General features: G+C 43.1%; 1 protein-coding gene across 3 annotated transcripts in view; it reads left to right on the forward strand.

Annotated features, from left to right (window-relative positions):
- The first annotated feature begins 3,500 nt into the window (after positions 1-3,500).
- pcsk5b (proprotein convertase subtilisin/kexin type 5b) overlaps positions 3,501-18,409 on the forward strand; it is a 53,378-nt gene continuing 38,469 nt past the window's right edge. For 2 of the 3 annotated variants that reach the window (XM_084360622.1, XM_084360623.1), the window contains exons 1-3: positions 3,501-4,117; positions 8,406-8,510; positions 18,257-18,409. In XM_084360622.1, coding sequence (XP_084216748.1) covers positions 3,938-4,117; positions 8,406-8,510; positions 18,257-18,409 — 438 coding nt within the window. In that variant the 5' untranslated portion in view covers positions 3,501-3,937. The remainder of the gene's footprint in view (positions 4,118-8,405; positions 8,511-18,256) is intronic. The other variant, XM_084360621.1, reaches the window with a different exon arrangement.

Consider the following 18,409-nt stretch of genomic DNA (forward strand, 5'->3'; position numbering starts at 1 on the left):
CTCTGATTTAGAAGATATCCTTCCATATTTAAACTGCATAACAATGACCTGGGCACTGGTGAAATGCATAGTTGGGTGTCATATTTGGGACACAAGATGAAAACACAGGAAATTAATACATAAATGAAAAGAAATCAGGCAAAGTAATCAAATAAATATGTGTTGACCTCTGAGTGAGATTGCCTGTTCTCACATTACTTGTTTTGATCTCTGTGTTTTAATTGATAACCCCTTACCATACCGACAGATACCATCAAGACTAAAATTATCATTCCTCATGGATGCAGGACACCAACGTTTCGCTTTTCTATAGCACGCTCTGTGTCTCCCCCTTCTTCCACCTCTCTCCACTGAATGTAAAGAGTGTGTGTGTGCTCTGAGAATAGCCTATATAGCCCTGGTATGTGCCTGACAAAGGAAAGAGGGAAGAGAAGAAGGGAAGGGTGGTGATGGGAGGGTGGGATGCAGAGCAGAGAGGATGGAAAGTTGGTGAGTGGCAGGTGCTATTGTGGCCTAAGTGCAGGAGCCCACAACAACAAGGTCAAAGGTCAAAGTGAAGTTGAAAGGTCAGCCTGAACTCCCAGGAAGCCCACCCAGTGAGAGATATAGATAAGGGGGGTCAGAGAGTGCAATGGGCTCCAGGATATATATCTGACAGAAAGAAGGTACATAAAGAGGATTAAAAACAAGACGTAGGTCAAATGAATAATAAAAACCCCATTCAGGTGACCCAAAAAAAGAATGGATGAAGATCCGTTAGAGACAGATGATGCAGACTAAAAAGGAGAACATCTGGAAAGGAAAATCAAAGCAAATGATGGAACAGGAAGGAAAGGCCATGATGGGTGAAGATGAAGACGTGAGAGGTATAGAGAAGCAGTGGTATGTGGCTAATTGCACGATGCATTTGAATGCAAGAGAGTCGCACACGTTTGATAACGCCCCGAGAAAATCATGTGGGAGGTTCCCTCCTGTAGATGTTGGACTTGATACTGAATGAACAAATTAGCTGTGTCTTTGGTGAATAAAGCTTGTTGGCCAAAGTTTCCTGTTGGGGCCTTCCATTGTGTTGTGTGTGGAGCTTTTTTTTTTTTTAAAGTTGTGTTTGGCTGAAACACACGATGCACCATGTTATTTCATTGAAGAGGCACAGGAATGCACACAGGAATGCCCCTCAGAGTGTTTGTTGACACGCATGATCATGGCCCTCAGATGTTGACAAAGACGTTTTGTTGGGGTTCACTCGGTTCACTCCCCGGAGACACTCGGGTAGCTGTGAGGCTGTCGCGCAGGATATCGCGACATTTTAGATCTGAATGTAAATCGGGGGCCCTGGTGCTCAAGGTGGCTTCGTGACCTGGGTACTTGATTGGGATCTTCAAATCAATTTCTGCTGTGTTTCGTCTCCTCTCCTTTTTTTTTCCTTTAAATTACAAGCCCTTCCATCTGGCTGAATGGAGAACGATCACTGGGTGTTTTTTTTTCCCCCTCTATTCCCTTTCATCTCCATCTGGGGGACCATGAGATGTTCTTGTCCCCTCGCTTGTTGTGAGATGTGACAGCGGGGTCCATTCAGAGAGAAATTGGCTGCAATTAGTGCAATTATGCTGATTTTCACTTGTGTCCCATGCAGAACAGAGTTTTCGCTGTGCACAGAGACATCCCCGGAAAACTGCTGCAAAACAAAAACCCATCAATCAACAAAGGCCTTGAATGAAAGGCTCAACTGCAGATAATACCGGGCACATTCCATAATGACAGCGTTTAGTCAGCTGTGACCTGTGCTGCGATGGGGGGCATGACATGTAGAGCTTCACTGATTAAGGGGAAATATGCAGGAGAGCCAAGGGCAGAAGGCCTACATGGCAGCGGTGGACATGTAACTCAGTCATACAGTAAGGTTATCTGGGAAGTACTGTTACAGTATGACATTGTTAACACACCTGAGTTCAGCTCGTTTCCAGAGATTTGTTATCAAATTACCGGCATTTTAACGTAAGATATATTCTAAGCAATCCACGCTATTCAAACAAAATCATGACAATCAAAACAACAAAAGGATCGCTGATAAACGGATAAAGTGTAAAGAAGGTTGGGTGCTTTATGTTATTTTTCTGAATATATAATCATTTTTTTTTATGTCTGTGGCTGTTTTCCATTGGATGATGACTGAGGTGGAGGTCATAGTTTACCCAACTTTACATTGGTATGTCTATGTCAATACTGCCCAGGAGACTGACAAGGCTTGCATTCAACAGCAGATTTCAAGGTGTAGGAAGGGGGAGCAGTATCCAAAATGTATTGCATCCATTTGTTAACTGGTGGACTTTTTAAAGGTAAATCCAAAACACAACGTAAACACCGCTGGCATTCATCTACCGCTGTTTGTATCAGCTATTAAAGCACGACACACTCGCAAACACTGAAATCAGTGTCCCTCACTGAAAAGTTGCACAATTGCCGACAGTTAGAAAACTGCTGTCTCAGTTAAAAAAAAAAAGGAAAAAGAAAGACTCCTCCTGAAGGCAATATAGACCCAACTCCTCTGGCATTGTCTCATGGCCTACAAACAAAATGAAGACGTGCTCTAATCATCTAAATTCTCGACACATTTTCAAGATGTTTCAAAGCAAACGACACATTCTTAAAAGTGCAGCATGTTACACGAGGTTAAACCAAATATTTCATCGTCTCAACGTGTTAAAAAGAGAAAAAGAAGATGCCTGGCTGCTCTATGTGACACAATGCAGTCAAAAAATTGTGTGGAGTGCACTTGGAAAACGGGAAAAGATTACCAGAGGCTATCCAGGCACTCCAAACGAGAAAAAGTATCAAAAGGAAGGAAATATTTCTCGTTTTGATACTTTTTTCTTTTTTGGAGAGCCTGGATTGCCTCTGGTCATTATTATTTATGATAAAAAATGTGTTTGATCTTGACTGTGTTCTCTTCCTTGTACTTGTTATATCTCATATCTCATATCTGGGGTTATGAATAATGTTGAGGTTAAACAGGGTCAGGGTGAAACATGCGGTCTGGATTATAGACTCAGTGGTGTTGTAACTTTTGAGTTCAGTTATTTCCTAAAGCTTAATTTGCTGTGAAAGTAGCCACACAGAACTATTGAATACAGGCAACACACTGTCCATCTCTTTTGTAAATTGAGAATTATGACAATGAAAATAAATAATAATTCTTAAATATTGTGTCAGTAGGATAACTTAGAGCTAGTTTCCCTTGTCAGTATATATCATTCTTCATGTAACCCAAGGGGCCCTCCTGGAGGAAGCCCTTGAAGGTGGCCCCTGCGTGGCTCCCTGGCCGCCAGTTTGACCCCCCCCTCGTGCTGTGTCTGGCGTCCGGGCGGTCAGCGGTGGATCCGAGAAAGAGTGTCTTTAAGACCCAGCGGAGCTCGGCAGGGAAACCCCGCGGCTTTAGTTGTTTCTACTCTCCAGAGTGTCAGCTAGTTATTTGTGGGGAGGCGCTGTAGCCATTTCGCCACATGAAAGCCCGATGAGCTGAACGACCGACATCCGAGTTGCTCGTGGAGAAGAGGAATCAGCTTTGAGGAGCTCCGCGCGCACACAGGCGTACACGAACTCGCGCGCAAAGACGCACGGCGCGCAGACACGTACACTTCCTCCTCCTCCTCCGCGGTGGAAAAAAGAGAGAGAGAGGAACAGGGAGAGGGCACACGAAACGCAAACTTCCAACTCTCCCATGTGGAAAGCAGAGGTTTGAGGATAAGGTATATATTTACCCCTTCGGAGCTCCGTTCCTTCCCCCCTCTCTCCCTCTCTTTCTCTCCCTCTCTCAGTGTTTTTGCCGGGATAGTTGTGTTTCTATGAGAGTCTTGCTCCGCGACAAGAGAAGTTTGGTTGTTTGCCTGTCGGCTGAGGAGGAGGAGGAGGAGAAGAGTCGGGTTAAAAGTGGGGGAAGATGGTCCGCAACGCCGCTTGGAGAAGAAGCTTGCTGTGCGTCCTGGCGCTCAGTCTCGGCTTTGCGTCCCCGCCGTGCAACGCTCGGATTTACACCAACCACTGGGCAGTCAGGATAGGCGGTGGACCCGATGTGGCCGAGCGGATAGCGGAAAAATATGGCTATAGGAACATGGGACAGGTAGGTCACTCATTGCTCTCTCAAAAGTTGCCTCTCATTGTTTTGTCTCCTTTGTCGTCTTGTTTTAGTCAACTCTTAAAAGTGAGCCGTGCCACGGTGGTTAATATTCCGTTACCACTAGACAAACGATACGGGGTCAAACGCCAAAGGTTTGAAGTCCAAACCCAAGCCATGAACCTTCTCTGGGGAGCTCAGTCCTTCTTCCTGTAGCTCGCTGTCAAGGAGAAAGAAGTGTGATGTACAGGGAACAAAATAAAGAAGAGCAAAGCAGGATGGCACAACAGGTGCCTGCTCGCTGGGTTTCCGCGGATCATGTTCAGTCTGCAGGCTGGAGCCACAGGGAGCTCACTATCAGCCTCACAGCCTCAGCAGTCTCATGTGCTTTGGTCCATTTGACACACAAGTGAGACAGTTAGTGCTGTTTGGTTTATGGTCTTGGGACTGACATCAAAAGGTCCACAGTCAAACTGATTCTCATGTAGTATTTGTGTCATTTAAAAGGATTATTTTAAGTCAGAACCTCCCCTGTACGTCCCTAGTTTACTCGACAACATGAACATTTTCACTGAAAAACTTGCCAACATTTTTTTAACATTACATGTAGTGAGAGTCGGAGATTTGAGTCTTGCACCAAAGCGAAGTATTCCCAGTGAGTGCAATCTGGACTCAGTTCCCGAGTAGGTCAACTGCTATAAAACACTGCTGCTGAGCTCTGTTTACATGTGCCAGGAAGTCTTGAGGGGATGCTCCCATAGTTTTTGTCAGTGTTGTCAAGGGGTAAATCTGTGTTTCTGCAGGGTAATGATGAAGCACAGCTACCAGAGGAGATGTAAAAAGGAAGCATGTCATAACTCACCAGAAAAATCCGAGCCATTATTTTACAGCGTGCATTTTTAAATCCGGAAGCATAAATACCAGCTTCTACAGTGTAAGACCCCAGAATTTTCATTAGAGCTGGTACTTAGCAAGGTCTAGAATAAATCCCAAACCACAGCTGTGAAAGGTATACATAAGGAGGAGGTTTGAGATTTGTCTGACTCTTCACATGATGTCATTCTGATGATCAACACAAGTCTGCACAGGTCCAGGAGGACGGCTTTAATTGGTCACTTGAAGATGTGTTTTGACAATGTTTAAAGAGAAATCCTGTGTCCTTCGCGGACAAAAGAAATACGCCACACAAACGTGGACCCCACACATACTCCAGGGTATCGTGACCGAAATACGTGGGCAGTTCAAGTCTACACTTGCCAGCACTCAACGTGAAGACGGCGTGGAACAGAGGGGGGCATTCTGACAGGTTGTTGTGGGGTAGCCTAGTCAACAGCTATTGAACCCCCCCCCCCTCCTCCCTCCTCGCCTTATCCAGCCCGCCCACCCACTATACTCCCCAGAGAGCAGGCCTTAATGGCCTCGTTTATCCCCTCTCTTTGACGGGAACTAATGCGTGGAGTCCTCCCCCCCTTTCCATACCAGCCCCCAATAGGAATTCCCCTGTGGAGTGCAGTGTCGCCCCCAACCCCCACCATTCGCCCTAATTTCCATCTCAATATGGAGCGTTCATTGGACTTTGACACCTCATAGACAAGAGTTTTACTTCACTTCCTGGTTTTGGGGTCAGCTGAAAGCCTCTCCCATGGGAGCGATAACAGCACACTCTGATTTCCTAATGTGAACTTTGACATCCCCCCATCATCAACCCCCTGCCTTTGATATCAGTGCAACACTTATGTATCTGGAGAATTAAACTAAACTCATCAAGTGAGATGACCTAACGACATTTTTTGGCGGTTTGATGATGCTGTAGATTGCCAAGAGTTACAGTACAAGTGTTTTTAATTAAATGTACGTAGACTTTTCAGGAGAATTTGACTGTGATTAATTATTTGGGGATATGACGGCTAAACGGGAAGAGGTTTTAAGTTGTGAAAGGAAGCAAAGTAGTTAAAGAGAGAAAAGGGGGGATGGGTAGGGGAAACATGTGACAGAGAGACAATATAGTCTTCCTGACAGGGGTGGAAAGAGGAGTACAGACAAAGATAACTGCACACTGGGAGATGGAAGCAGGACGGAGCGAGAGAAGGGACGATAGATGGACGGATGGATGAAAAGAGTTGGCATGGAGTGAGAGAGCACCTCGTTGGGGAATTCTGGGTAATCCTCTTAACCATGGAGCCCCCTTCCCAGACTAAGACACTGGTCCAAATTGAGTCAAAATCAGCTGACAAGGTCCTAGATGGGGATATCTGTTCAAACTGGTGTTTCTGAAGAGATGGGGGAGGATTTGGAGAGGGAGGGTTATGATCGGAAGCCAGACGGTAACAAGTTATGAGCAGGTTGTACTGATGCATCAGTCCCTTAAGGCATCAGGCAAACAGGGTGTTGTTGTTGGAAGTGTTTTGCATGCTTAAGTAAGCCAACAAGAGTTACATTCATACTTCACAGATACCTTCCCCGATGCTGATAATGTTCATCAGAGGCAGTCATCCAAAAGCTGGATGAATAACGGATTGTTGTAATCGCATCGCAGAGACTTACTTTCTTGATTATGCCGGAGTTAATAATTTTAATTCTTATTCTGGTCCACTTGCTGTAAGGGTTATGAGGTTAGGGGGATATGGATGAATGTGAATGTTGATTATTCTGTGGCGTGACACTGCTGAACATTGTAGAACAGAATACAGAAAATCACCTGCACATATCTATCCACGTTTGCCTGCAAATGAAAACAAGTGAAATAAATCTCAGCATTATTCTTGATGTAACATCAAAAATGTGGCTGTAATATGACGACAGATTGTGCACCACGTAGAAAGAAGTTTGAAAACATGTATTTTGTCATCCTCTTCACTCTTCTGGAGACGCACGGGATTTTTATTTTGCGATGGCAGAAATCTGCTGTGCGTGAGAGCGCTCATCTTTTTACGTGAAGCCAGTTGTCCGTTGTTAAATGTCGACAGCAAACATGTATATGAACCACACGTATTTAGCTTATGTCAGCTATGACACACTCGGAATAATTTCTATGGCAAAGGTCTTATCGCCTTTTAGCAAAAACAGAAAGTCTGTGGTGCAAGACTTCATGAATCACTGAAGTGAGTGTGGTTTCGCTTCACAAATATGTTTCGACATATTTCCCAGTAACTGTAGGTTATGTCGAAGTTGTGATTCTCTATGCGGGTTATTTAATCACAACAGTACACAAGAAACAGGTTAACAAATTGCATATCGAATGTGAGAGTACCAGCTGAAGAGTGTTAAAGGTATGATAAAGGTTGTGAATTTGAAAAAGTCACACTGAAATGTGTGATTTTTGAAAAAAGGCAGACTCTAGATGGATTCAAACATTGCAGTGCAGCAGAAGTTTAGACCCGGGCTTCAGTTTTTTTTTTTTTAATTCTCTGTGTGTAGAGCTTTTCCAGCAGCTCCCCTTTTTCAGACACTCCTAGAGGGAAGGTTGGCCTGCTTAATGGCAGTGCAGATGTTGGGTAGATTAAATAGGCAGTGGAAGCACGATATGTTCAGACCTGTTTACACTATGAGAAGCATCCAAAGTGGTAGCCGCCTATAATGGAAGCGCATTTCGTTAGTATGTAGAATGCTTTTTAATCTGGTTACCCAAGACCTCTGATGTGTGCTGCGTGTTGAGCTAATGTTTAGTGTTTGCTGAAAGATGATCCAGCTAGGGCTATTGGCACTGTCTTGTTTCTTATCCTATCAGTCTGGGAGTTGCAGAATGTGTGTATATGCATGAGCATTGAGCTGAAAGCTGATCTAATGGGCTCTGTGGTGGTGGAGCTCAGCCATGGATCAGTGACGCACCATAGGACCCTTGGCAGCCATGACAGTCATCTGAGGGATTGTATGGTCTTTATCAATTATTAAAACTAATCACCGTCCAGCAGCTTGCCGTCTGTCTGTCATTGTCTGTGTGTGGATCCTCTGGCCTCCCCATCTCTCATCACTCAAAGTCATTGTCTGTTTGTGCGTGTCTGTACATTTGTCTGACTTTCAGCCTGTCTCTTTTTGTCTTTCTGTTTCTCTCCTTGTCTACCTGACTCATCTACCCATCTCACCTTTTAGTCCATGTCCCTTTCTCTTTTTCTCTGAGCGTTGTAAAGTGTTCAACAAAACTTTTGACATTAACGTAACAGTGTAGAAAAGTTGTCACTTTACTGCTTTAAAGAACAAAATGTAACTTTTATAACTACACAAATGAGTTATGGTGAGATAGAAAGAGTTATGGAATGAATTAATACTTTCTTAAGTCTGTATTTGTGTTTTGCAGATTGGGGATCTCAAAGACCACTATCACTTCTTCCATAGTCGGACCATCAAGAGGTCGACTTTGTCCAGCCGTGGTCGCCATAGTTTCATCTCCATGGAGCCCAAAGTAAGCCTGTTGTACTGTTTTGTAAATTTAGTCCACGTTTCTTCTGCATTTAAATGATACTGAACACAGTTTAACAAAACAAGCGTAACTCACACATATTAGCTTTTCCTGGGTACCATCAATGGATACATTTTGCTCCGTTGTCATCACTTGACCTACATGTGGAGCTCCATCTCTTGATGAGGGGTATGTGAGAGTCCTGGAAAAAGCGAGCTAGTGCACCTCGAGTTACGCTTATTTTGTCAAACTACTATTTCCATGGTATAAAATGAACTTAAACACATATAGAAGACAAGCTGGGTATTTCTGACAATATGCTGTTTTCAGGCCTGAACAATGTGTGAAATACACTTGTCACACCAACTTAGTTAACTCTGCTCTCTTGCCCTTGTTGTTGCCGACAAGACCTGCACACAAATGGGTTTATTGCAGTGATAGTGTTTATGAGTAGGAAAACTACTACAGTTCAGGGAAATCTCAGTTTTTCTATCATTTCATGCCGTACTGATCACAGTCCTGAACAATGCATTGTGATAAATGAGGCCTCATTGTGCTACTTTTCTATTCCCCAAACCCAGCAACTTCAGGTTTGATGGATGAATGGATATATGTTTGAGATAAAGCATTGTTTGTATATACTTTTCCTTAAAAAAGGGCAAAAATCAGCCCTGCCAACAACTTCTAACTGCTGCTTTGTTTCACTGCACAATCCCAAAGAGTTGCACAAAACAAATATAGTGTTGAATTAGCTGTTTTTGCTGGTGTGTTTCTTCTTCATTGATTTTTGTAACCATCATTGTGGGTCTACCTGACTGCCTTTATCGTGCCAGAGAGGTGCAAGGTACACAAGGCCGCTTGGTGGACAGGGTAGCGTCCCAGAAATCAGGACTTTACCAGTTTATAGAATCAACCAAATGGAATTCTGGGAAATCCCAGATTCCCGATTCCAAGTACACGGGTCACAGATAAGCCCTGTCCTCCCATGGCAGCTGATTCCCTGAAAATAACCTGCCTTATGGCCGGTTAACCTGTTTTAACCAAAGGCACCAGGCTGTGTTTCAGAATTAAACTCTCAACCAGGGCTGGGCAGGACTAGTGCCACAGCCTTTCTACCAGAATGATCCAGAATACACTTTCCACAGCATTTGTTCATCATATTATACTACAGCCACAAGTCAGAGCATGTGAGAAAGATTTATTTATTTGTTTCTACTTCACCAAAGGCATCACTGCCCTCTTAAATATAAAATACAGCTTTGCAAATCTTCTTTGTCCACTTACCAATATGTTTTTTGTCAGTTTGAGTGACCTGGCCCATCCAACAAGTGTTTGACCTAAGGTACACCCTGCTTCCTCCCTGGTCACTTCTCCTCCCATTACTGCACCAGGTCACTAAACCCTGGCTGGGTTATTAATGAAGCCTGAACTTCACACCAGTTTCAGAACAAGTTGCTAAATCAATCTTTGGGAGCACATGGTGGAGCCTTTTTCCTTTACTGATGCACTGGATAGCTTCAAATGGGGTTCAAGGACAGGACCGTTTGTGGAAACGTCTCATTCTTGACATGCGAAAATGTTTTGCCCCTAGAAGTTTTTTTTTTTTCCTCATATTGTATCTGGTACAAACTGTACTTGTTGAGGTGGGTCACTTTATCAAACAGACAAGACAAAACTCCACAGATCCGGTGAAACTTAACATTTTCCGTTCATGTCAGTTTTGAAAAATGTAGACTCTTTGGAGATTCAAAGTGTTTCATCCAGCAGCAATGGCTTTGTTTGTATGTGTGTGTGCATGTGAGTGTGTGTTTTGAACCGTGGATTCAAGAGCATGTAAGATTTTACATGAAGTTTGTTTGTGTCTGTGCATGCACATGAATGCGTGCAGACCGCTGAGGAATGATATTGATTTACATCAGTGATAACTAGTGATTATAAAAAGATTGAAATAGGAAGAAGGAATCGTGAGCGAAACATAAAGAAAATAGAAGACAGTGACTTTCACCTTCCATTATCCACTTATCTTGTTGTCTACTATCTCTTTTTACAATTTATTGTCCTCTCTGTACTTGTTTTTGGTCCACTCAGCTTGTTCCGTCCACCTACTGTCCTTACCTGTCATCCCTTTTCTTTCCCCCTCCCCGGCGTCCCTCTCCTTCCTCCTTTTATCACTGTAGCTTTCAGCATACTCATCTCCCTCCCTCCATCTTTGGTTCTCTTCCTCTCTCGGGCCTGACACTGTGCCATGGTGGAAGAAGGTTTGTGTCCTGATGCCAGCTGGCTGAGAGACTGAGATTTTAGAAGACTAGATCAGAGAGGAGAGGTTAAGGACAGAAAAAGGAAAAGGAGCTATTACAACAGAAGGAGAGTGAAGAGGAGCTGGAAAGAAGGGAAGAGGGGAAAGATGGATTAGAGAATCCAAATAAAGGAAAAGCGGAGTGGAGAGGAATGGAGCTGTCAGTGTTTTCCCCAGACTGGCTTTGGTTTCAGCGTAATCTGCGGACCTGTCTGTGGGTTTGGGATCCACATGACAACTACTTTGGCACCAGCACAGTCTGGCATACTGCTAATGATGTTTTGCAATCAGGTTTTGTAATAATGACAGCCGTGTGTGTTTGTGTGTGAGTGAGTCAGATGGGTGTAGCGGTGCCATGAAAGGCGCACCCTGCCATCCACAGTACTCATTGGCACGCATGTTACCATGGTGATGCAGTACAGCACAGATTACCGCTTTATGGCATCTGCCTAACTGCAGTGTCACTTGCCTCTCAGGTCAAAGACCACTTATTCTTCGAGGCTGTTAAATGACTCATCCAAGGCCATTGGCCTAGAGAGAACGTGTCTTCACGATGGCTGCACGTCTCGAACTGTCTGAGTAGACGGTGAAGGTCAAACTATTTTTATAGTCTTAAGATAATAAATGAAGTTGTAATTTATCATTTAAACTAATAATCTTCACATTCCAGGATAGATATCCAATAATTATTCTCTTTAGGTATGTGATGTAACTAAAAAAACAATTAAATCTTAAATGTACATTTGCAGTTTGTGTTTCGCTTTCCCTTTGTGTATCACAATCATTCTTAAACAGTTTGAGATAGACAAAGTGATGAAATATGCTGTGGCGGCAATTAAAACGGCATATAAAAACCTGTTTGTTACGATAGCTTCTCTTTGTGTCTTATGCAGCATTCAGCTTGCACCTTGCACAGCTATGCTGACGTACGCCCATGACTCATTCATACTGGGAGTTCCAGGAGAATTTGGACAGCCGCAGACTTTTTTGTTGTAGCTCCCGCACTGTTATTCGTTTTTGGTGTGAAATGAGTTCAAGTACACTAAGTCTGAAATCTATTTCCAGCAATTCCAAGTTTACTGTAAACAACAATTACAGTACTACAGTGGTTGCTTCTCTTTTCTTTTTTATGATGTCCTTTTGAAGTCTTTGCTAGTAGAGAGAAACAACTTCTGAACGCCTCCGTGGCTGTCTGTCCGCGGTGCTCTGTTGCAGAAGCATGGAGTTTCCAGCCGGATTCACTTATCGAGACTCTTGTTTACTTCAAGTCATTTATCCAGACATGCAGGGAAACTAAGAGCCAGGTGTGGTCTGCAGCTGAATTCTCACTGGGATACACTGAAATGCAAAATGGCTGTGACGACAAAATTAAATTACCGTGTTTTTTGGTATTTATGAGTTGCAGGCTTCTAGAAGTAATCCCACATAGGGGATATATTTGACCAGAGAGTAAATCTATTTCAATGAGCTCATACACAATTATTAGAAAGTTAAAACAGTTGAAGTCTGCTCAGTATATATTCATTACGACTCATGGTTTTATTTTTTTAAAATCCAACTGCCTTTAGAGCTCACTGTATTCATGAACATGTGTGGATGACAAGGACACTCGCAGCATCAAGGTGGCAACGCAGACGGAGCTTGTGTACCTGTGGGGACCTTTGAGGGAATTTGCATACGCACAGATATTGTGAGACTCCACAGTGTCCCATGTACAGATTTCCATAAAGTCAGGATGCTTGTGTGACAGTCTGCCATAGAATTTGTTTTTGCCTTGAATTTGTTTAACAGATGAACCATTAGTCGACGCCCTGAGACGAACACCTACAGCTGGCCAGCACAGCACCACAGGGCTCAAACCATCTGTGAAAAGTTGTGCGACTGTGTGCTGTGTTTGGGCCGAGGCTCTGAATTGCACTTAAGAGAGCAGCAGAACTGGCTTCTTGTCCAAAGGTTGTTATGGGTGTTCTGCTACGCTAGCCTTTGACCTTTTTTAAAACTCGCAGCTTCAGTTCTTTTGCCTGAAACTCGACGGCGTCGCTAAAAAAAACAGCAGTGAAAGTGGATCAATTTGTTCCCATTTGTTCTATTGAAGTGAACTCTTCCCCAGTTTCCCCTGGTTACTGACCCAGCCAGCAAGAGCCACCTGCAAACCCTTACACAGAGAGCAAATGAGAGAGAGAGGGAGGAAGGGGGTTGGAGTGGGAACGAGAGAGAAAGACAGCTGATCTCAGAGAAAAATGGGCATCTGCAGAGAGAGAGGAAGACCTGAAATGCAACGAAAGAGAGGAAGAAGCAGAAGAGGGAGAGAGACAGGAAAAATATCAGAGTGGGAAAGGAGAGGGAGTCGGAGAAAAGGACTAAAGGAGGGTGACAGAGGTACAGGTGCTGATCAGCAGATCATTCCTCTGCTCCACCAAGCTGGAGTTAAATGAATGGAGCAGATCCAAATCGTCATGCCTCAGAGCCCGGCAGCGAATTGGCATTGAAACAAAGGCAGTGATACATGGGCAAGTTTTAGAGGCAATAATAGAGGGCAATATTGTCTTTGTTGGGAAAGGGACTGGCAGACGTGACACAATTGATGTGGATAACTGAAAGCTGTTACCAGTGAGTGATTTTTAGCAGGGACAACAAAGGCTGGCATTGCCCTTGATAGCTTTAGAAAAAGCTGTTGAAATTTCATTTACCTGCCTCGGGTCATCTTTCAAATGGAGGACAAAAGTGTACTTTTTGTAAAGGATGGAATGCAAAGCCTCCTGTGTAAGCAGTAGCAGTATGAAGATAAAAGGTACTGAACCAATTTAAATGCAAAAAGAAATGACTTTTTCAGGCTATTAATAATGCAAGTGCAAAACACCTGTTTGGATCATTCAACAGGTAAACAGGTTAATTGGTAACAGGTGATAGTATCGGGATTGGATATGAAAAGAGCATCCTCCAGGCTCAGTAGTTCACAAGCAAGGATGAGGCGAAATAAAAGGATATTACTCGGACTGCACGGGCTCGGGAACACTTCATAAAACACAGCTGGTTTGCAAATGATTTCATTCTGTTTTTATTTACGTTTCAGACAGCGTCTCAATTCTTTTGGATGCTGGTTTGTATTATTATTTGACTATGCTCTTTTTGAACACGATCTACTGTGTGTTGCTAGAAAAATCAATAAAAGTAAATTATCAGCCCCTCTGAGAGCAGAGGCTGAGTTGTTTATATATATAAACACCAGCAGAGTTGTTTGGACAGCGTGATATTAATGTCAGCACTGCAGCATCGCCCACATTCCCAGTGAAACCTCTGACATAGGCCTATTTATTTTTCCTTTACCTTTATATTCATATTGATATTATTGGTCAGTGGTTTTAATAATTTTCTTTTGCCTGAAGAAGTTTTCCTCTCCTCTTCTGAAACAGAAAATGTGCAGTTGTGAGAACGAGAGATGTGGAAATGAGGACATTGATGGTCAAACTACTTTAGATGTAGCCTGAAGACGGCATCTTTCTGGTCTACAGATTTAAAATCTAACTTTTTATTAATGGGACTCAGAATAGTTTTCAGTCCGTAGACCTTTGAAAGTAATCAGATGTAAAACCTGAAAAAAAGAATAATTTTTTGGTTGAACAATGAGTGAGATCAGGCAGAACACCGTCATCTGGACTAAACTGCATGAGGTAGATAAACTCTGTAACGTTTCTGCTGCAGATAAAACAAATGCATTTCAAGTGCTTTATGACCCTTTTTTATAACACCAAATCATTATGTAGGATATGAAGTATACAGCAATAATAAAACCTGACGATCCAGTCATCCAAATCTGTTCACTAGGGCTGACCCAAATGCCAGTTGTAGTGGGTGTTGGACTGCGCCAGAGTTGTCACTTGTCTCCGATCCTGTTTGTGATATTCATTGACAAATCTCAAGGCGCAGCGGCGGTGAGGAGAGTGTCTAGTTTGGGAACCTCAGAATTGCGTGTCAGCTTTTTGCCGATGACATGGTTACCCTGGCTTCTTCTGTCGGTGACTTCCAGCAGGCACTGGGGCGGTTTGCAGCTGAGTGTGAAGCGGTTGGGGTGACAGTCAGCACCTCCAAGTCTGAGGCCATGGTCCCCTGCCGGAAAATGGTAGATTGCCCGCCTCGGTTTGAGGGGAGAGCTCCTGCCCCAAACACAGGAGATGAAGTATCTCGGGATCTTGTCCACGAGTGACAGGAAATTAGTGTGTGAGATGGAATAGCGGTGGAGTGACAGTTAGTATTGCAGGCAAGTCGGAAAGTGAAGCTTTCGATTTACCAGTTGATCTACGTTCCAACCCTGGACGAGCCCCCAATTATGATACGAACCCACCCCCTTTAAGTGAGGTCCAACACAAGATAAACCAACAAGTTGTAGTTTAAAGAAAGATAAATGTATTAAATAATCAGCAAACAAACAAATTAACTGATGGGCCGGCCAAAATAAACAAAAGAAGGGCAGCCACCCAGACCAACCCACCAGGGCTGTCAGATCTGGGGGCTAACCCTCTACCCTACAAAAGGATCAACTAAACCTACTTGAAATAAAGCTGCGAAAACTAGACTGCCGTACCCATCAGATAAACAAACAAGAGGCTGACTGACTGCATCCCTCGTCAGCATCAGGTGGAATGAAGTAAGAGCATGAGCAAGCGAGACCAGAGCCTAGTGCCCTACCCCCTCTTATTGGATTTTACCAATCAGCCAGACTGCTATCACCTGACAAGTCAAGAGGTCAATCACCAGCCACAGTGACACATCCTGGCCACAGAGAGGGAGCATGTAACAAACCCTCACCCTGGTCATGAGCTTTGCGTAGTTATCAAACCTTGAGGCTCATAGGTTGATGTCCTTTTGTTCATTAGGCAAGTTCAGCAAAGTGTTCTGAAATCCTTTAAATTCGTGGGTCTTGTCAGAGACATCTGAGGTGAACTACACTCTAATTGGAATCCAGCTTAGGCAAAAAGTTTCTTTTTTTGCTATCCGTAAAGTCTTTGCTCTATCTTGTCAGCTTGTAGAAGCGTTAATGGTTGAGAGGATCGGTGGCGAGATGAGAGTCAGTGATGCATTCATCGTCAGACTCTAGGAATTACCAAGTTAAGGACGAGAGCAGTTAAGAGTTACACTGCTGATCAAGATTGCAGTTGAAGCTATGCTAATGTATGCAAATTGCAATGATACACCAGTGGTTTTGCACAGACACACGCATGCACAATTCCTGATGACAGTGTTGTTTTGAGGCTAATGGCGTGTGTAAACGGTTGCTTTGAAGTTGATGGTCCTGACAGAACTTGGAGTGAAATGAGCTGAGACCTCAGCAGACGGAGGAGCACCAGGCTAAAACAAAATATCTCACATGGATTTTTACCCTTTACCATTTGCCGTTTCTCTTTCTCCCATATCTTGCTGTCTTAAAAGTGAGGTCTACGCTCTTGAGTTATTAAATTACGTCACCTGCAAAATCATTTTTTTCCTCTCCCTCCTTTCGCGATCTATAAAGAGCTGCATACTTGAGTTATTAAATCAATGTTATTTATAAAATCAATCTTCCTATCCTCAGTTGCTGTCTTTTAGTCTCAGTCTCTGTTTGTTTTCATTTCTCTCCTCTTGCAGCTCAGTCTTTTTTTATTGACTCTCCTGGGACTTGTTCTCTTCAGCTCTTTATCACCTCCCCTTCTCTCGTCTTATCTTGTCTCGTTGCCTCCCTCTCCAACTCTCTGGAGAGCCTGGCAGATTGTTTCAGTGCATGAGACCAGATAATCACTCTGCAGTCATTTTCTGTCAGCTTTTCTCTCTTCTCCTCTCCTCTCTGTCTGCTGTAGCCTGTATTGATGTGAAGAAACGCTTCGTCTTTGCAGTTGGAGTGGACATTGTTCACCAAAGCCTCAGACTTCTTGATCCAGCAAACCGAGCAACAAAACAAAAACACTTATTCTGTGTGAAATTATTCTATTGATTATCTGTTATGCACAGAGTGTCTTTGTCTGTACATCGTGCATACAGCTCGACACTTTTAGTTCACAGTAAGATGGTTTGGCGATCATTTCAGGAGGATTGCACACTTTGCAAAAATAAGCAGTAGCTCCACAACATTTCATCTGTACATGCTCTATTCCTAGAGTAAATTAAAAGGATCTTTATGTAGTCTGTGTAAGCTACAATTAATAAAAATGCTACATGTTAATATATTACAGAAATATTTACATCTCTGAATCTCTCTGCCAGTTGTATTTCAGTTTTGTGTTGTCATCACTGCTGGTACGTGAAAACTTCTTATGGAGTCTTTTCAGACAGATGAAGTCTGCGGGGCTTCAGCTAGACTAAACACAAGATTTCAGGGTTGTAAAAAGAGGTGACCAGGGCCAAGCAAGTGGGTCCAGCCCTCCCAATTCAGATCCAACAATGCTGATTTTGAAATCGGAAAAATTCCGTCTGAAAGTGGAGTGAGACTCCTGCCAAGGAATGCCTCGCGCCTTGAAGCAAGCCCATAACATTTGAGAGATTGATGTTACCTGAGAGACATTTATGTCTTTGCAGCATATGTGTGTGTATTAGTCTGTCCATTTTGCAGACAGGGAGAAATGAACTGATGGAGAGAAAAAAAATTGTGTCTACTGTAAAAACTCTTATAGGCCAACACTAAAATGATTAGAACATGCAACTTTTAGGTGGCTAAGCGGATACTTAATGTCTTTTAAAAAATGTAGTTGCCTTATTTTGTTTAACTTTGCCACATTTAAACGAGGGGCTGCAACTATTGTCGTTTACATCTTAGATTAATCTGCTGATCTATCTCTATAAATGTCTATAAATGTCCAAAAATTGTGACAAAAGCTTATTACAAGTGCCCAGAGCTCAAAGTGACGTCTTCAAATAGCTTCTTTGTTGATTCAACTGTCAACTTCATTTGCTGTCATAAATAACTAGAACCAGCAAACGTTTGATGTTTTTGTTTGAAAAAATCTTTGAAACGATTAAGCGATGATAAAAAATAGTTTGCGATGAATTTTCTTTCAATCAGTTAATCAACTAATCACTGCGGCTCTAATTTAAAATGGGGAGACTTCAAGAAAAAAAGTGCTGACGTTCTTCACAGATTATCCGTATCACTGAAATGACTTCACGGCTGCAAAGTTTAAAAATGTCATCCGGGCTCATGGGCTTACCCACAGCATCAATTCAGTTCTCCTCTGCTGCTTTCTATTTTCTTGTCTGTCTGTGATGGTCAGGCGTGATGGTATACAAACTATTTATATTTTCCCGAGGTGGTCTGTATTCATGCGTGAGAGAGTTCATCACTTAAGGCACAGAAGAGGAATTTTAAAGGGTGAAATTCCACCTGTTGACTGATTGTACTATGAGTGAAGCAATATTACTACTGTGTGATATTATTGGATCCCTTACTCAGTTTCTGCTATCTCCTGTCTGTGCTTGTGTGTTTCAGGTGGAGTGGATACAGCAGCAGGTGGTGAAGAGGAGGATCAAGAGGGATTACAAGCCAGACCTGCCCCTTTCTCTGTCAAGCCCCGCCCAAAGCAGCCCTGCCCAGAACAACATATTCTATAATGACGCCAAGTGGAGCAGTATGTGGTACATT

The sequence above is a fragment of the Pagrus pagrus genome (assembly GCF_965226575.1).
Source record: "Pagrus pagrus genome assembly, chromosome: 8".
NCBI classification, from domain to species: Eukaryota; Metazoa; Chordata; class Actinopteri; order Spariformes; family Sparidae; genus Pagrus; species Pagrus pagrus.